The 12,495-nt window shown below is 38.1% G+C and overlaps 1 protein-coding gene across 1 annotated transcript; it reads right to left on the bottom strand.

Moving 5' to 3' along the window:
• Window positions 1–3,253: 3,253 nt before the first annotated feature.
• Window positions 3,254–6,532, bottom strand: LOC110716972 (BTB/POZ domain-containing protein At5g48130-like). The gene is made up of 4 exons (XM_021895621.1): window positions 5,811–6,532; window positions 5,621–5,690; window positions 4,328–5,518; window positions 3,254–4,157 (listed from the first exon to the last, which is right to left on the bottom strand). The coding sequence occupies exons 1-4, from the start codon at window positions 5,903–5,905 to the stop codon at window positions 3,462–3,464; spliced, it is 2,052 nt and encodes a 683-aa protein (XP_021751313.1). The 5' UTR covers window positions 5,906–6,532; the 3' UTR covers window positions 3,254–3,461.
• Window positions 6,533–12,495: the final 5,963 nt, after the last annotated feature.

The following is a 12,495-nucleotide window of genomic DNA, read 5'->3' as shown; positions in this document are numbered from 1 at the left end:
CCGTTTCATCAACCCCAGCTACACACCATCGTCCACACATTACCACCAGGCATATGACGTCATTAGCGGATATGCGAGTTTCTTTTATTCTACTTGTCGTCCTCATTTTTTATTTTTTTATATATTATGTAACTGACTGATCGATGATTACTGCAGGCGACGTATTGTGGCGATGTATGATGCAATGTCCCTCGCCCTTGTAGACGGCCCCACCAGAGCCCAGGTCGAGTGGATGCGAGATATGTCTGTGACTTCCTTAAAGAGACATGGCCGCGGTTATCTCGTCCACCAGCAGGACGGTCATGATAGCCACTCCGTCCATTCACAGTTCGACCCCGGCCAGAGTAGCGGTGGAGTTGATCCAACGTCACCCACAAACGCAGAGGAGTATAGTACATTATCCACAGTACTGCGCCCACCGGGACCTAGGAGGACACATCGTCCAACCAGCTCACTCCCCCCGCCCCGAGACCCATTCACCACCATTACTCATTACAGGCGGCGTCGTGTCCGACGGAAGGACGACAATCAGGCTAGGGAACCGTTAGCCCGAATTGATGAGTCAGAATAGTATTGTATGATTTATTTGTTGTAGACAAATATTTTCTAGAATGTTGTATATAACGATTACATTATTAATATAATACATGTTTGTTGAATGAATCGGTGTGTGGTTTGAAGTTTTGTTTCCTTATTTATCCAAATCAGACTTATGTCAGTCAAAATAGATCTTTCTAGGCCGATATATATCAAACAACAGACATTTGGGATCCATAATCTGAAACGGGGGTAGAAGCGATGGCTCGTGATGGTTAATATGGTGGTTCATGGTGGTTTTAGTGTTGTTGGTTGTGGTGGTCGGTGGTCGACGGTGGTGGAAAGGTTGGGGCTGGTAGTGGAGGTGGTTGAAGTGTTGTTGGGGGTGGTTGGACTGTTATGAAGTGCATAAGGGTGGTCAAAAGTGGCGGAAGGTGGTGGTCGACGGTAGGGGTTGGTGGTTGACAGTGGTGGCTTAATCAAGGCAGGGGGTGGTGTGTTGGGGCAGAAATTAGAGAAGAAGGGAAGAAATTAGAGAACAAAGGCTGCTGGTTGCTGGTGTTGCAGACCAGCAGAGAAACGCTGTCTATGATAGCGTTTTATGTTGTACATAAGACACTGTCGCAGTCAGCATTTTATGTGTTTATTATTTTTTTTTTTAAAAAAATCAGAAATTACAAAAAAAAAATTTTAAAAAAAGTTAACAACTAAAAACGATGTCCTAGACAGCGTTTTTAAGATTGAATTTTTTATAAAAAAAAAAAACTAGGGCATAAAACATTGTCCGAGACAGTGACAGGATCTGTCGTATCACCTAATCAAAAGTAATTCCTAAGTCCTCTAACTAAAGTAGATAGGGAAGTAGGGTCGAATCCACAGGGAAACAATGTTCTTTTATTCCTAATCAACAATTATAATCTAAATTATTAAGTAACCAATTTATGTTTGTAGGAATTAATCTAATGATCGAACTAAGCAAATAAAATAATGGAATAATCAATACTAAATGATGTAGGGTATAGGTTCACCAATAAATAATACTCCAGGGTAAAACATACGATCAATAATCAATGCATAAATTAACCAGATTATAAAGGGCTGTCGCTACGTATTATAATCACATAATTAATCTACTGGTATTAAATCTCATCTCTCGAATCTCGACCTAACCATTAATAGACTAACATGCCTATTGAAACTAAGCCTAAACATCAATTCTCATCTGTCGAATCTCGAATCAATATTGCAAAACTCATACAATTAAACCTGGCCAAATCAAATTGCATAGTATTAAATCAATCAATAGGAAATTAATCAATCATCAATAATTAACAATAATAAATTACCCTTTCGTATTATTCATGGATCCCCACAAACCCTAGAATAAAATCTACTCACACATAATTAAATCTAAGCTAAACATAATAATTAAACAAGACATGAATAAACAAATTAATTAAATTGCGGAAAATAAAAACAAGAAAGAAATCGTACCCAAAATTAACGGAAGTATGAATTGAATTAATGGAGAAAGTGTAAAGAGAAAATATTGTAAAACAATGGGAAAATCTCCAAGATTCAATCTTTTAAATCTAACAAAACGTAATTAAGATAATGAAAGTGTAAGTGTACGAAAATAATTACAAAGAGTATTTATACTCTCCTAATTAAAATAAAGATAAAATAAAACAAAAGCTAAGAAAATATCTGAAGAAACACGCGCCCGGTCGGGCAAGGGCACCGCCCGGCCGGGCGCGCCTTTTCCCTCTCAAGTGCGAAGCTCGCGCCCGGTCAGGCGCGCATCCGGGCGAAGCAATGCCCGGGCCTTCCTCCTCGCCCGGGCGCGCCTTTGCCCGGTCGGGCGAACGCTTGGTCTGATCATTTTCGTTCTCTTGGGCTTTGTTGTCTTGGCCCAAATCATCATCCTTCTTAGATCCAATTGCCCAAGCTCCAAATCTCTACACCGAGCCCTTAATCACTGATCGATTTCTCAAACACGGTCCTAGGCTTCAAAACACGATCATAGAAACGCGTCTCGTCTCCATTGCTCGCGGTGGCTCCACTAAGGGCCAGAAAATGCACCAAAACTGCAATTTCCTGTAAAATAACACCACAACTACGAAAACACTAGAAAACGCATATTAGTAATAAAATTGGCTCTAAAGAGCCAAAAATACTCCTAACTATGATTACGGGACGGGGATGAAATACTATATAAAATGGACACATCAGACAGCGTTTTCCCTAAAAACTTAGTTTCGTAAATACTTTTGCTACACAACCATTTTGGTAATTATTTTGCCAATTGAGCTTAGTTTGGAGAAAAGTCCTATATATTTGGTTTCATCTAAAATTGTTTGGTTATTTATCATGCTGTCATCTTATTTTTTATTTAAGTTACTATAATGCTAATATTTAACCACCTATATTGACCTCGTTCTTAAGATATGAGTGTCAACAAATAAAGTGCATGCAAATTAAAATTCTTACTCGTAATTAATATTTTTAAAATAAGTGTAAATTGTGTTTGAAAGACATATACAAAGTACTTGAGTAAAAGATAACCATTAATATGTAAATTCCTTTAGCCTAACATGTAAGCATTAAAAGCAAAGGAAAATTGCCAAATTGAGCTACCATATGTCCATATTCATTATAGAAATATTATGCCTACCATGCAAGATCTCCTCAACCTTTAATTTTTCAAGTAAAATTATACATAAGAAAAAATTATCACATATAGATGTTCTATACAAAGTATATAACTAATTCTAAGCCACAAGATTGCATTTTTATGCCTCTTAAACTTTCTTTGCAAATAATTATCTCCTTCCATGAATTATTTATTTGCAAGCACTTATTTCTTTAATCATCATTCAACTTACAATTACATTAATACTAATTATTCATACTTGCTTGTTTCTTTATGAACCTGAAACACTAGGTTTTCTCTTTAGTTTTGCTCTTCCAAACAAAGTCACCCTTCTAAAGATCTTTAATAATCTGCCAGCATATTTCCTCTGAGAAGAAAAATTTACTGAACCAATGCAACTAGTAACTTGTCCAAGTGAATTATTCCTCCTTTTACTACTATGTGATCTTCCTTCTAACCCAAAGTTAATCATTTTGGGAGGGTCTTCTTCTGTTTCTTTCGTGTTCTTCTTCAACCGAAGACTCTTCTTAAGAGATACAAGCTCTTGTTCAAGATTCTGAATTCTGAAACTCGTGGACTCGTACTCCTTTTTTGCTGCTGCAAGTATCTCAGACTTTTTTTGCATCACTACATGATCACTCTCTAGTAGGCAACTTAATGGTTTGTTCATGATCATTATTTCACCCTCGTGATCACTCTCTCCTAGATTTTGGCTTTTAGAATTTTGATATCTTGAACTCGAAAGACTTCCTGAGAGTTCCCTTGAATATGCAAACCTGAATGACTCTGAACATTCCTTGAAGGCATGCTGTGTGTTGAGTTGCTGAATAAAGAGTGCTTGAACTATTAATCGAAGTGGCATGAACTCGTTCTGCACTGCCTCAACGCATAATTCTTGGGACAATTTTTGACAATTCAAGTACTTGCAGACCGTGTTTTTATCTTCTTGTGACAGATGTGGATGTGCCTGAAAACAGTTTACAGATCACACTGTTAAACACATTCAATTACTTCACATGTATTCATAGGTTTCATACAAGGTTCTATTTTTAGTCTTTTTTTTTTTTTTTAATTCTAACATGCTTCACCAATAGGACTGCAATACTGAATAATTTTCGAGTATAGATATATGCTTACCTGGATGTATGTGTTCATTGCTGCATAAAGATGATCATGATTATTTCTGTAGGATATAGGCACTATTTCAACAAGATTCATGAACTTCTTTGGTGTCATATTTGGATCATGGGCAATCAAAGAGAGGTATGAATCCCACAATTCTGCCACAATACTGTTTCCCATAGGAGGGCTTTGCTTCATTTCAATATTAGACAAAACATATGAGGAAAATATACTCTCCATCACACCCACTTCCATACTTGATGTAAAGGACTCTGTCAGTTGTTTTGGAAGAAGAAAATCTTCAACGTGTGCCAAAGGTAAAAGAAACACGATTTGCTGTTGTAGCCTTTCCTTTCCTTCAGTCATGCTTGATCCACCAAGCTCGAGAGATCTAGCTAATAAGGCGAAATAGAACCCAACAGGAATTATTTTACTCACCTTCGATCCTACATGCAACAAGTCTAGTATTCCTTTTAATGTTTCCAATACCTTATCACTCGTATCATCATCACGAGTGTTACTATTGTTGTTGTCATCATCATTGTCACATAAACACTCCCAAAATTGTCGCGTTTTCTTAGAGATCACCCATTTGTTGGCATAAAAAACAATGATGGGACTTACATATTTCTCCTTCATACCTTGCCTTCTTAATGACCCTATAACCCTTTTGAAAAACCCAAATGGAAGAGCAACTAAATCTTTTATCCAAAGATGATCTTGATCACTTAGAATTTCCTTTACGAGTTTGCTTTTCCATGGCTGGGATGCAAGAGCTTCTAGTGACACAATTCCCTTCTTCCTTTTCCTCTCGGGATCAAGAATCTCCATACAAGCCATAAAGGCCAACGATTCTATACACCGACTCACAATTAGAAGCTCCTCTGCACAAGGGAGCAACGCTTGGCATTTTTGCAGCACAATTAGGGTATCATCCCAACTTTGCAGTATCACCTGAGTTAAGTACAGGTCAGTTCTTTCACATAAGTTGCCAGGGCCACCCAAAGCTTCTGTCATCTCTAGAAATTCGGCTGCACAACGAAGGGATGCAACATTGAAAGGATCAATAAATGTGGAAGAACCATAGATGAAGAGCGCGATCATCTCAAATGTTTCTGAACCTCCAGGAAAATTCGATGGCAGATCAACTTCTTGCCATTCATTTAACTGCCTCTTGAAATATCCACTCTTAGATATCAATGGAGACTAAAAAACATTTAAAACAGGACAAACATTAGCCTTAAGAAAAATTTCAAACTTTTGAATTTCATACATGACTAAATTTAGCTTTGTTTGCTAGCTTATTACCTTGTGCAAGTTGAAAGATCTATTAGCAACACGAACACGAACTGTTACAGGCAATCCAGTCTCTTGACTCCTGAATTACACATATAAATCATTATGTAACATATATAAATGGATTCATGTCCTATAACTTGGGTACCTAAATCAACATATATGAACTGTTGGAAGAGCTTAAAAAGGGTTAAATAATTACCATGATATGACTTTAATCTTCAGTAAGGCACTAAGATTTTGTGATGAGTAAGGACTTGATAGAATAGACGAATCTTTCGGGCTAAATGCTTCCATTGCTGCTAACAAATCTTCATTCAGAGCGAGTCATTAAAGAGAAATACTCTGTATTAGTTATTAGTTAAGCATTATTTTTTTGAGTACAATAACAGAACCAGCCCATTAACATAATGTTAAAAGCTCTAAAATAGTTAGTCTATGTAGAACAAATGCTTGAATCTGAGAACGTTGACAAATCAGAAAAGTGAGAAATGAGTAAACTAAAGTAGGCAATTAGGTAAATGATGTACTCTCTTAATTTATCATGCCTTGTTTTTCAAAAAGTGGTTAAGTTGAAAATTTTCTATTATTTTGTCCCTTGTTTATGAAATAATATTTGTTCTCCTATAATAAAAACTCTTAGGCCTTAGTATACGTGTGATATCTTGTACATATACTAAATCAGTACAAGCTACAAGATGGCCACATATATTATACAAAGTTCCTAGAGGTATGGGGTTCGAATCCTATCAAGTGAAGATACTTGAGGGTAGGGATTCCCTTACCCTCCTCTCTACTCCCAAGTGCCTGACCCGTAAATACTAGACCAAAATACCCATGAGGGTTGAGGTCTAGTCAGGGTCCTCCTTACCAATTAAAAAAAAAAAAACAAAAACACATATATTATACAAAGTATTCCATATAACCTTTTCGAATAAATTATAATTGAAATTAATGATCATAAGTTATTAATTTTGACCATGTCGTGTCAAAAACAAACCTTGGTCGATATTGGTGCCTTTTGTTTTAATATGAGGAGTCGAATGTTTCTATTTGCTCTACGAGAACATTCCGTTTTTAGTATTTTCTAAATTAATCATAAGAGAACTTGTTAAGACTACCCTTATATTGCAAATGGGCTAATACTCAGTAGTTATTGCTATAAACAAATGCTTAACAAAAAGAACAAAATTACCAAACCCATTCACAATCTACATATCACAATAATGTTCTTCGAAACAACAACAAAAAACAGGAATCACATAAAATCGAAGTATCGACTTATCCTAAAACAGTAACGATTTAAATACTAACCAATCCCTGGCTGCCGAATCCTATGAAGATGAAGGACAACTTAAATAGATGATAAACACAGCACCATTAATTTTCTCTCCTCTGCTTCTTGGCCAGCTACTTTTACTTGTGCTCAATTATTGACTAGTACCATAAAATTTACCCATTTGAAACAATACACTAGTATTAATGTTAACTAAGACAAAACAACCTGTACTTTAAGTTTAAAAGTTTTGAATTTGGTAAAAAAGAGGAGTAATTTCTGAGGAAAAAAGTAAATCATGAATTACGGAAGAAGTCATATAAATTTGTATGAATTTGTGTTACGCCCAAGACGGCACGGCTACTGAATACTAATAATAATCTAGCATGTTATAATACTATGTAGTATTAAATTTGTTTTATTTACATTTATTTCATCAATTATTTTTTCAATCCCAAAAAATTGAATCATGGTTGTTATTTATGTGTTATATAGTATGATTATTAATTTGCATTTTCTAAGATTATCGATGTTCAAAGCATGGATATTTGTTATGTGCGTAAAATAATGCATGTAATTTGGGTGAAGGAGGTGGAAAATATTATAGGTTTAGCTGATTAAGAGGTTATTGATTTGCTTGTAACTCAAGCAACACATTCTTTTATAAGGTCAGAAATTGTGTGCCAAGAATTGGTTCAAGTATTATATATACATATAGGGGATACTTTGTACGGTTGTACACGTATGGATTTGTAGACAAATGAAGGCAGGAGTTCAATTAATGCAAATAAAATACTTCTATTAGTCGACAATTTTCATATATATGAGCGTATGTACCATATGTATGAGACTAAATGTTTGCCATTTGCTCGTTTGGAAGAGCTTCCAATGAGCAAAAACAGTGTAGATGTATTGTGCACATGATTAGACCTGTTAAACAGGCCGGATTTGGGCTGGGCTGGACCTTTAATTAAATGGACTGGACTGGGTCGGATTACAGTTAATCTATAATAGGCCGTGCTAGATCAAGGGTCGTTATGTCCTGTCCAGCCCAACCCAACCCTTTTAAACTTTATAATCAAAGTTATAACAACCCACTAAGTTAGGTAAAATAAAATCTGAACCCATTATTAGAAACAATAGGATAACCAAAAAAAAAAAGATTAAAAGTTGAAAATGAAGGAAGCAGCACCACCTAAACATTATGCATTTACGACGTCGTCTCGGAAGACATCGTGGCAGTAGTTGCCTACCACCAGACTTTAGCGGGAGAACTCCATTAGTTTGGGTTTTGTTTAGTTTTATTGGGGAATTATTAGAGAAGTTGTTCCAAAGAATTTGATTTTAAACATGGATTTGAGTATTTCTATATATGCATCTGAGTTTTGTAATTAGTGTCTGTTGATATTTTCTGAAATTTTGCGCGTACATGGATTCTGAGAAAGAGTATCAAAATCAATTCAGGAGCGCAATAAAACTCACTTTCTGTCAAAGATGATGATTGTAGAAAAAACGAATTTAGTACGAGGAGAAATTTTGGGAATTCTTTATAGGGTTTGTAATTTGGAAATTTGGGTATTTTATTTTTTAGGGTTTATAATTTGACTAAAAAGGGAGAGTTATGAGAATCAGAATGAGTTGATAACCCTTAAAAGCCCATGAATTGATAACCCTTTAAAAGCCCTTTTAAAACTTGACCCAACCCTTTACAGGCTCATGATTTGATAACCCATTAAAAGCCTGACCCATTTACATGTTGGACGGGCATAATCCTTTATTAAACTGGCTGGGTCAGGGCTTTGAATGGGCCGCTAACCCATTGAACAGGTTTACACATGATACACTCAAATAATGTCTAGGATTAATAATCAAAAAGGGTTTTTTAAAATAAGTTCTCACTGTTCTTACCATAGAAATTTATTTGATTTTCAGGGAAAGGTGAAATTTAAAACTGACAACACTTATAATTAATTTTACCCAATAAAATCATGACATTTGAAATTAGAGTTAGAACATTATGACACAAGTAACAATGTTACGAGGGAATTCATTACTATACCCTTGATTTTGAATATGAGTAATGTAATTGAGAAATAGTAGTGATAACCATCCCTTATTTACTTTCAAATTTGACAAAATTTGGAGACAACATAGTTGATAGTTACATAATATACATGCTAAATATAAAATATGCTTAATAAATGTGGCATATAATATATATTAAATTTAAAATATGCCTAATAATTGTGGCATATTAAAATATCCTATTTTTGAACGGTTAGACAGAGCTTATGGTACCTCTTCTTGGTTTACGGATTACTCGGACACAACGGTCCTCCACCAGCCTATCTTGTTCTCAGATCATGCTGCTATTATTCTTTCGGATATACATGATTCAGAGCTTGTGAAGCGTCCTTACAGAATTGAGAACTGGTGTTTGTCCGCCTCAGAAGTTCGCGATATTATTCAGTACGTTTTCTCCTTGGTTTTCCCGGGCTCACCTATGTTAACTTTGTCTTGAAAACTATCAATTTCCCGGGAGCGTTTGCTAGCTTGGTGTATTTCTCATAAGAAGGCATGGGGATTAACTGGAAAAATTTGGTGTTTCGAATGAAAACAATGGGGCCTTTGGCAGGCCCTTTTAAGGTGGAGAAAATTTGTCTCGGTCCAAAGAATGTCGGAGCCGAGGCTTATTCCTGCACAGCAAAGAACACGTAAAACTGGCCTCGGGGGTTGTGCCAAGGAAGGCCCCTCCGATGCCGAAGTCAGTACGGTGTTTAAAAGAGAGAGAGAATGAGCTATGCAAGAGATTTAGTGCTTGAGGCTGATTGTGGATGAATGTGAAGTGGGATGAAGGCTAGCTTTTATACCTTTGCTTAATAAAGCGGCTTGGGGCCTTGGAGCTAAGTGGGCTTGCCACTTAGACCGAACCTTTGACTGACTTGACATTAGGCTGGAGAGTTGAACCTTGCTTTTGGGCTTTGAATTGCATCATTTGTGGACTAGGCCCAATTGAGGATAAATTGGACCCAAACAACTTGCCCCCCAGACCCGGTTTGGAAGAATAACGAATCGGGTTTTGACTTGCAAAGTTGGAGGGAAGCAAATGATGACAACTTTTAATTAGGAGAAGTTTGAGAGGTTACTGATACTAATAACCGTTAACTTGGAGATGATTGGAAGAAATGGGGAAGTGGAGAAGACTAGTGGGTCATTAATTGGAGGAGAACACGAACAATTTATTAAGTAAAGTGGGATTAATGGGGTTATTAGTGGCGTGAATTCCAAAAATCTTGCTTCTAGAAGATATTTAAGCCACTTGCACCTTAATCCTTGATCACCTTACTCATTTTCGCATGAACAACCCAGCATTTCACTAAGTTTTCCTCTTTACCCGAATTTGCTTCTCGCACATACCCAACAATCCGAGGCTTTTAGGTGAAATTCGTTGCTCCGAACTCAAAGATCGGCGAATTCCGCACCTGATTGAGGTAATTTTTTCTGAAATTTCCTCAGCTTTCTTTGATTTTTGAACATATTTCTTTTTCTGCTCTTTCGAACTTCCGTTCAATTAAAAATGGCCGGCGACCAGGAAAGGAACCAGTTAGGTCTGAATCAAACGCCGAGGAAGATGAAGAGGAAGTGCCGCAGCTAATTCTGAGGCGGAATCACCCTTTGGCGATGATGCCTTTTCTTAGTGGCCAGAACCCTAATGCTAGGGCTGGGTCAGCTACTGTTTCGAGTGGCGCTGCGCTGAGTGCAGTGCCTTTAACGAGCATGCCCCCTGCAGACTCAGCCGAAGCCAGTACCTCTGACCGAAGTGAGGCTTCTGCATCAAGACCGTTGACTCCCGAGGAACGGGAGTGGACCGAGTTTGGAGAAAATGAAGGCATAATGAATGCTGCGCCTTACTTTGGTGGATTAAGAATGACGCCAAGTACCATTTTGCCGAACAACTTGAGATCTATTACGACATCATGGAAGAGGACGGTTATTGGTGCCGAATGCCCAATGCCACTAATAGGATTCACCGATCTCCACCTGGGTACATTGGGGTTTATACTCGGCAATTACAGTATGGGTTTCGGTTTCCCGCTCACTCCTTTGTCATAACATTGTTGAATGGATACAACATATCCTTGTCCCAGCTGACCCTAGTGAGTGTCCGAAGGATTATGACCTATCTCTGGGTCTGTTTGTTTTATGGGTTTGAGCCGAGCGTTCACTGTTTTCGCTGCATTCACAAACTCATGCCAAACACCCAATCAAACAAATGGCATGGTCCTGGGTGGTGGCAGATAGAGGATGAAAAGGGATTTCTTTCATCTTATCCAAACGACACTTCGGATAAGGATTGGAGGGGGCAATGGATGTGGATCCGAGCACCCTCAGACGAAGCTCATCCGAACTATTTTGGCAGTCCCCAATATCTAAGGAAATCAGATCCCAAAATGTCTAGCATCGGCCCTGATGAATTCACCGATGTTGATCATCGCCAAATGGAGTTATTTGGCCGAAACCGAATGCCTTGAACTACTGGGCGAATGGCAAATGTACCGAGTACCTGGTTTCCTTGTTTCCATTACATTTTCCAAGAGAAGATGCTCGTTGTTGTCGGCCTCAGCCGAAGATACCAAAGCGGTAAGGGATTCGGTTGGGGCCGAAGTCTTTTTAATTCTTTGTTGCTCTTTGATTCGTGAACTTAACTCTTTCAGCTGAACTAATTCTTGTTCTTTTTTATTTTCTAGAGCTGTACGAAGAGAACTCAGGCATTGACTACGAAGTGCTTGGGATTAGCCAGGAAAGGAATCCGATCACCAACACGCCAAAGATAACAGAGTCCAAAGATCGACCCCTTTCCCTACATCCTAGAAAACTTCAAGTTGTCAACGCCCTTGAGTACCAGAGGCAGAAGCCTTAGTATAGGAAGATCGATCCCTTCTTCCTTCATTCAGCCAAAAAAGCCGTTGCTGCTACTATTGCTGCTGCAGCCCCTCGAGACGAAGCAGAGCCTTCTATCTCAGCTGCTGGGCCGAGAGAAGAAGTAGCCGAAGAAGGAGAGGATTCCGAAGACAAGCGTCTTTTGGCGACTTCGGTGAGTTTGTAATGTTTTTCAACTTGTGAAAATTGTCTAAGTATAGAACTTCGTTTGCCTTGCTCCTTCTACTTAAACTTTTCAACTTGTGAAAATTGTCTAAGTATAGAACTTCGGCTTAAAGTTGTTGTTGTTTTTTTTTTTGGGTACTTTTTTATGCTTATACTGGTCCTTGCCCCCATTTTTCCGTTTGGCTGCAGTCTGACGAAGAAGAAGAAGAGAAACAGGTAGACCCGACCCAAAAATTTCCTGATCCTGGATATTCCTCAGACGAAGGAATGGTGGGTGAAAAAAGGAAGAGGCAGCTTGTCCGACCTGGGCAGTTTAGGGCCCCAACTCTTCCTAAGAAAAGGCCTCGGCTCGAGGAGGTTCAGCAAGAGGAGACTAAGAAGATTACTTCTCCACCTCCTGAAGTCCCAGCTGAGGGGGTGATTGAGCTAAGAACACCCCTTCCCTCTCCGGGCCACGTGGCCGAAGATTTCTTCGAAGAGATTCGGAGAGAAGCTGATGCGCTAA

This window comes from Chenopodium quinoa, unplaced genomic scaffold, assembly GCF_001683475.1.
Source record: "Chenopodium quinoa cultivar QQ74 unplaced genomic scaffold, ASM168347v1, whole genome shotgun sequence".
Taxonomy (NCBI): Eukaryota; Viridiplantae; Streptophyta; class Magnoliopsida; order Caryophyllales; family Amaranthaceae; genus Chenopodium; species Chenopodium quinoa.
The sequence above is the reverse complement of the archived record's forward strand: the minus strand, read 5'-3'. Positions and strand labels throughout refer to the sequence as shown.

Coding starts and splice junctions, on each gene's coding strand:
- LOC110716972 (XM_021895621.1), bottom strand. CDS start 5,905: ATGGAAGCATTTAGCCCGAAAGATTCGTCTATTCTATCAAGTCCTTAC. Junction 5,691..5,810: donor AAGATTAAAGTCATATCATG/GTAATTATTTAA, acceptor TGTGTAATTCAG/GAGTCAAGAGACTGGATTGC. Junction 4,158..4,327: donor CAATGAACACATACATCCAG/GTAAGCATATAT, acceptor AACTGTTTTCAG/GCACATCCACATCTGTCACA.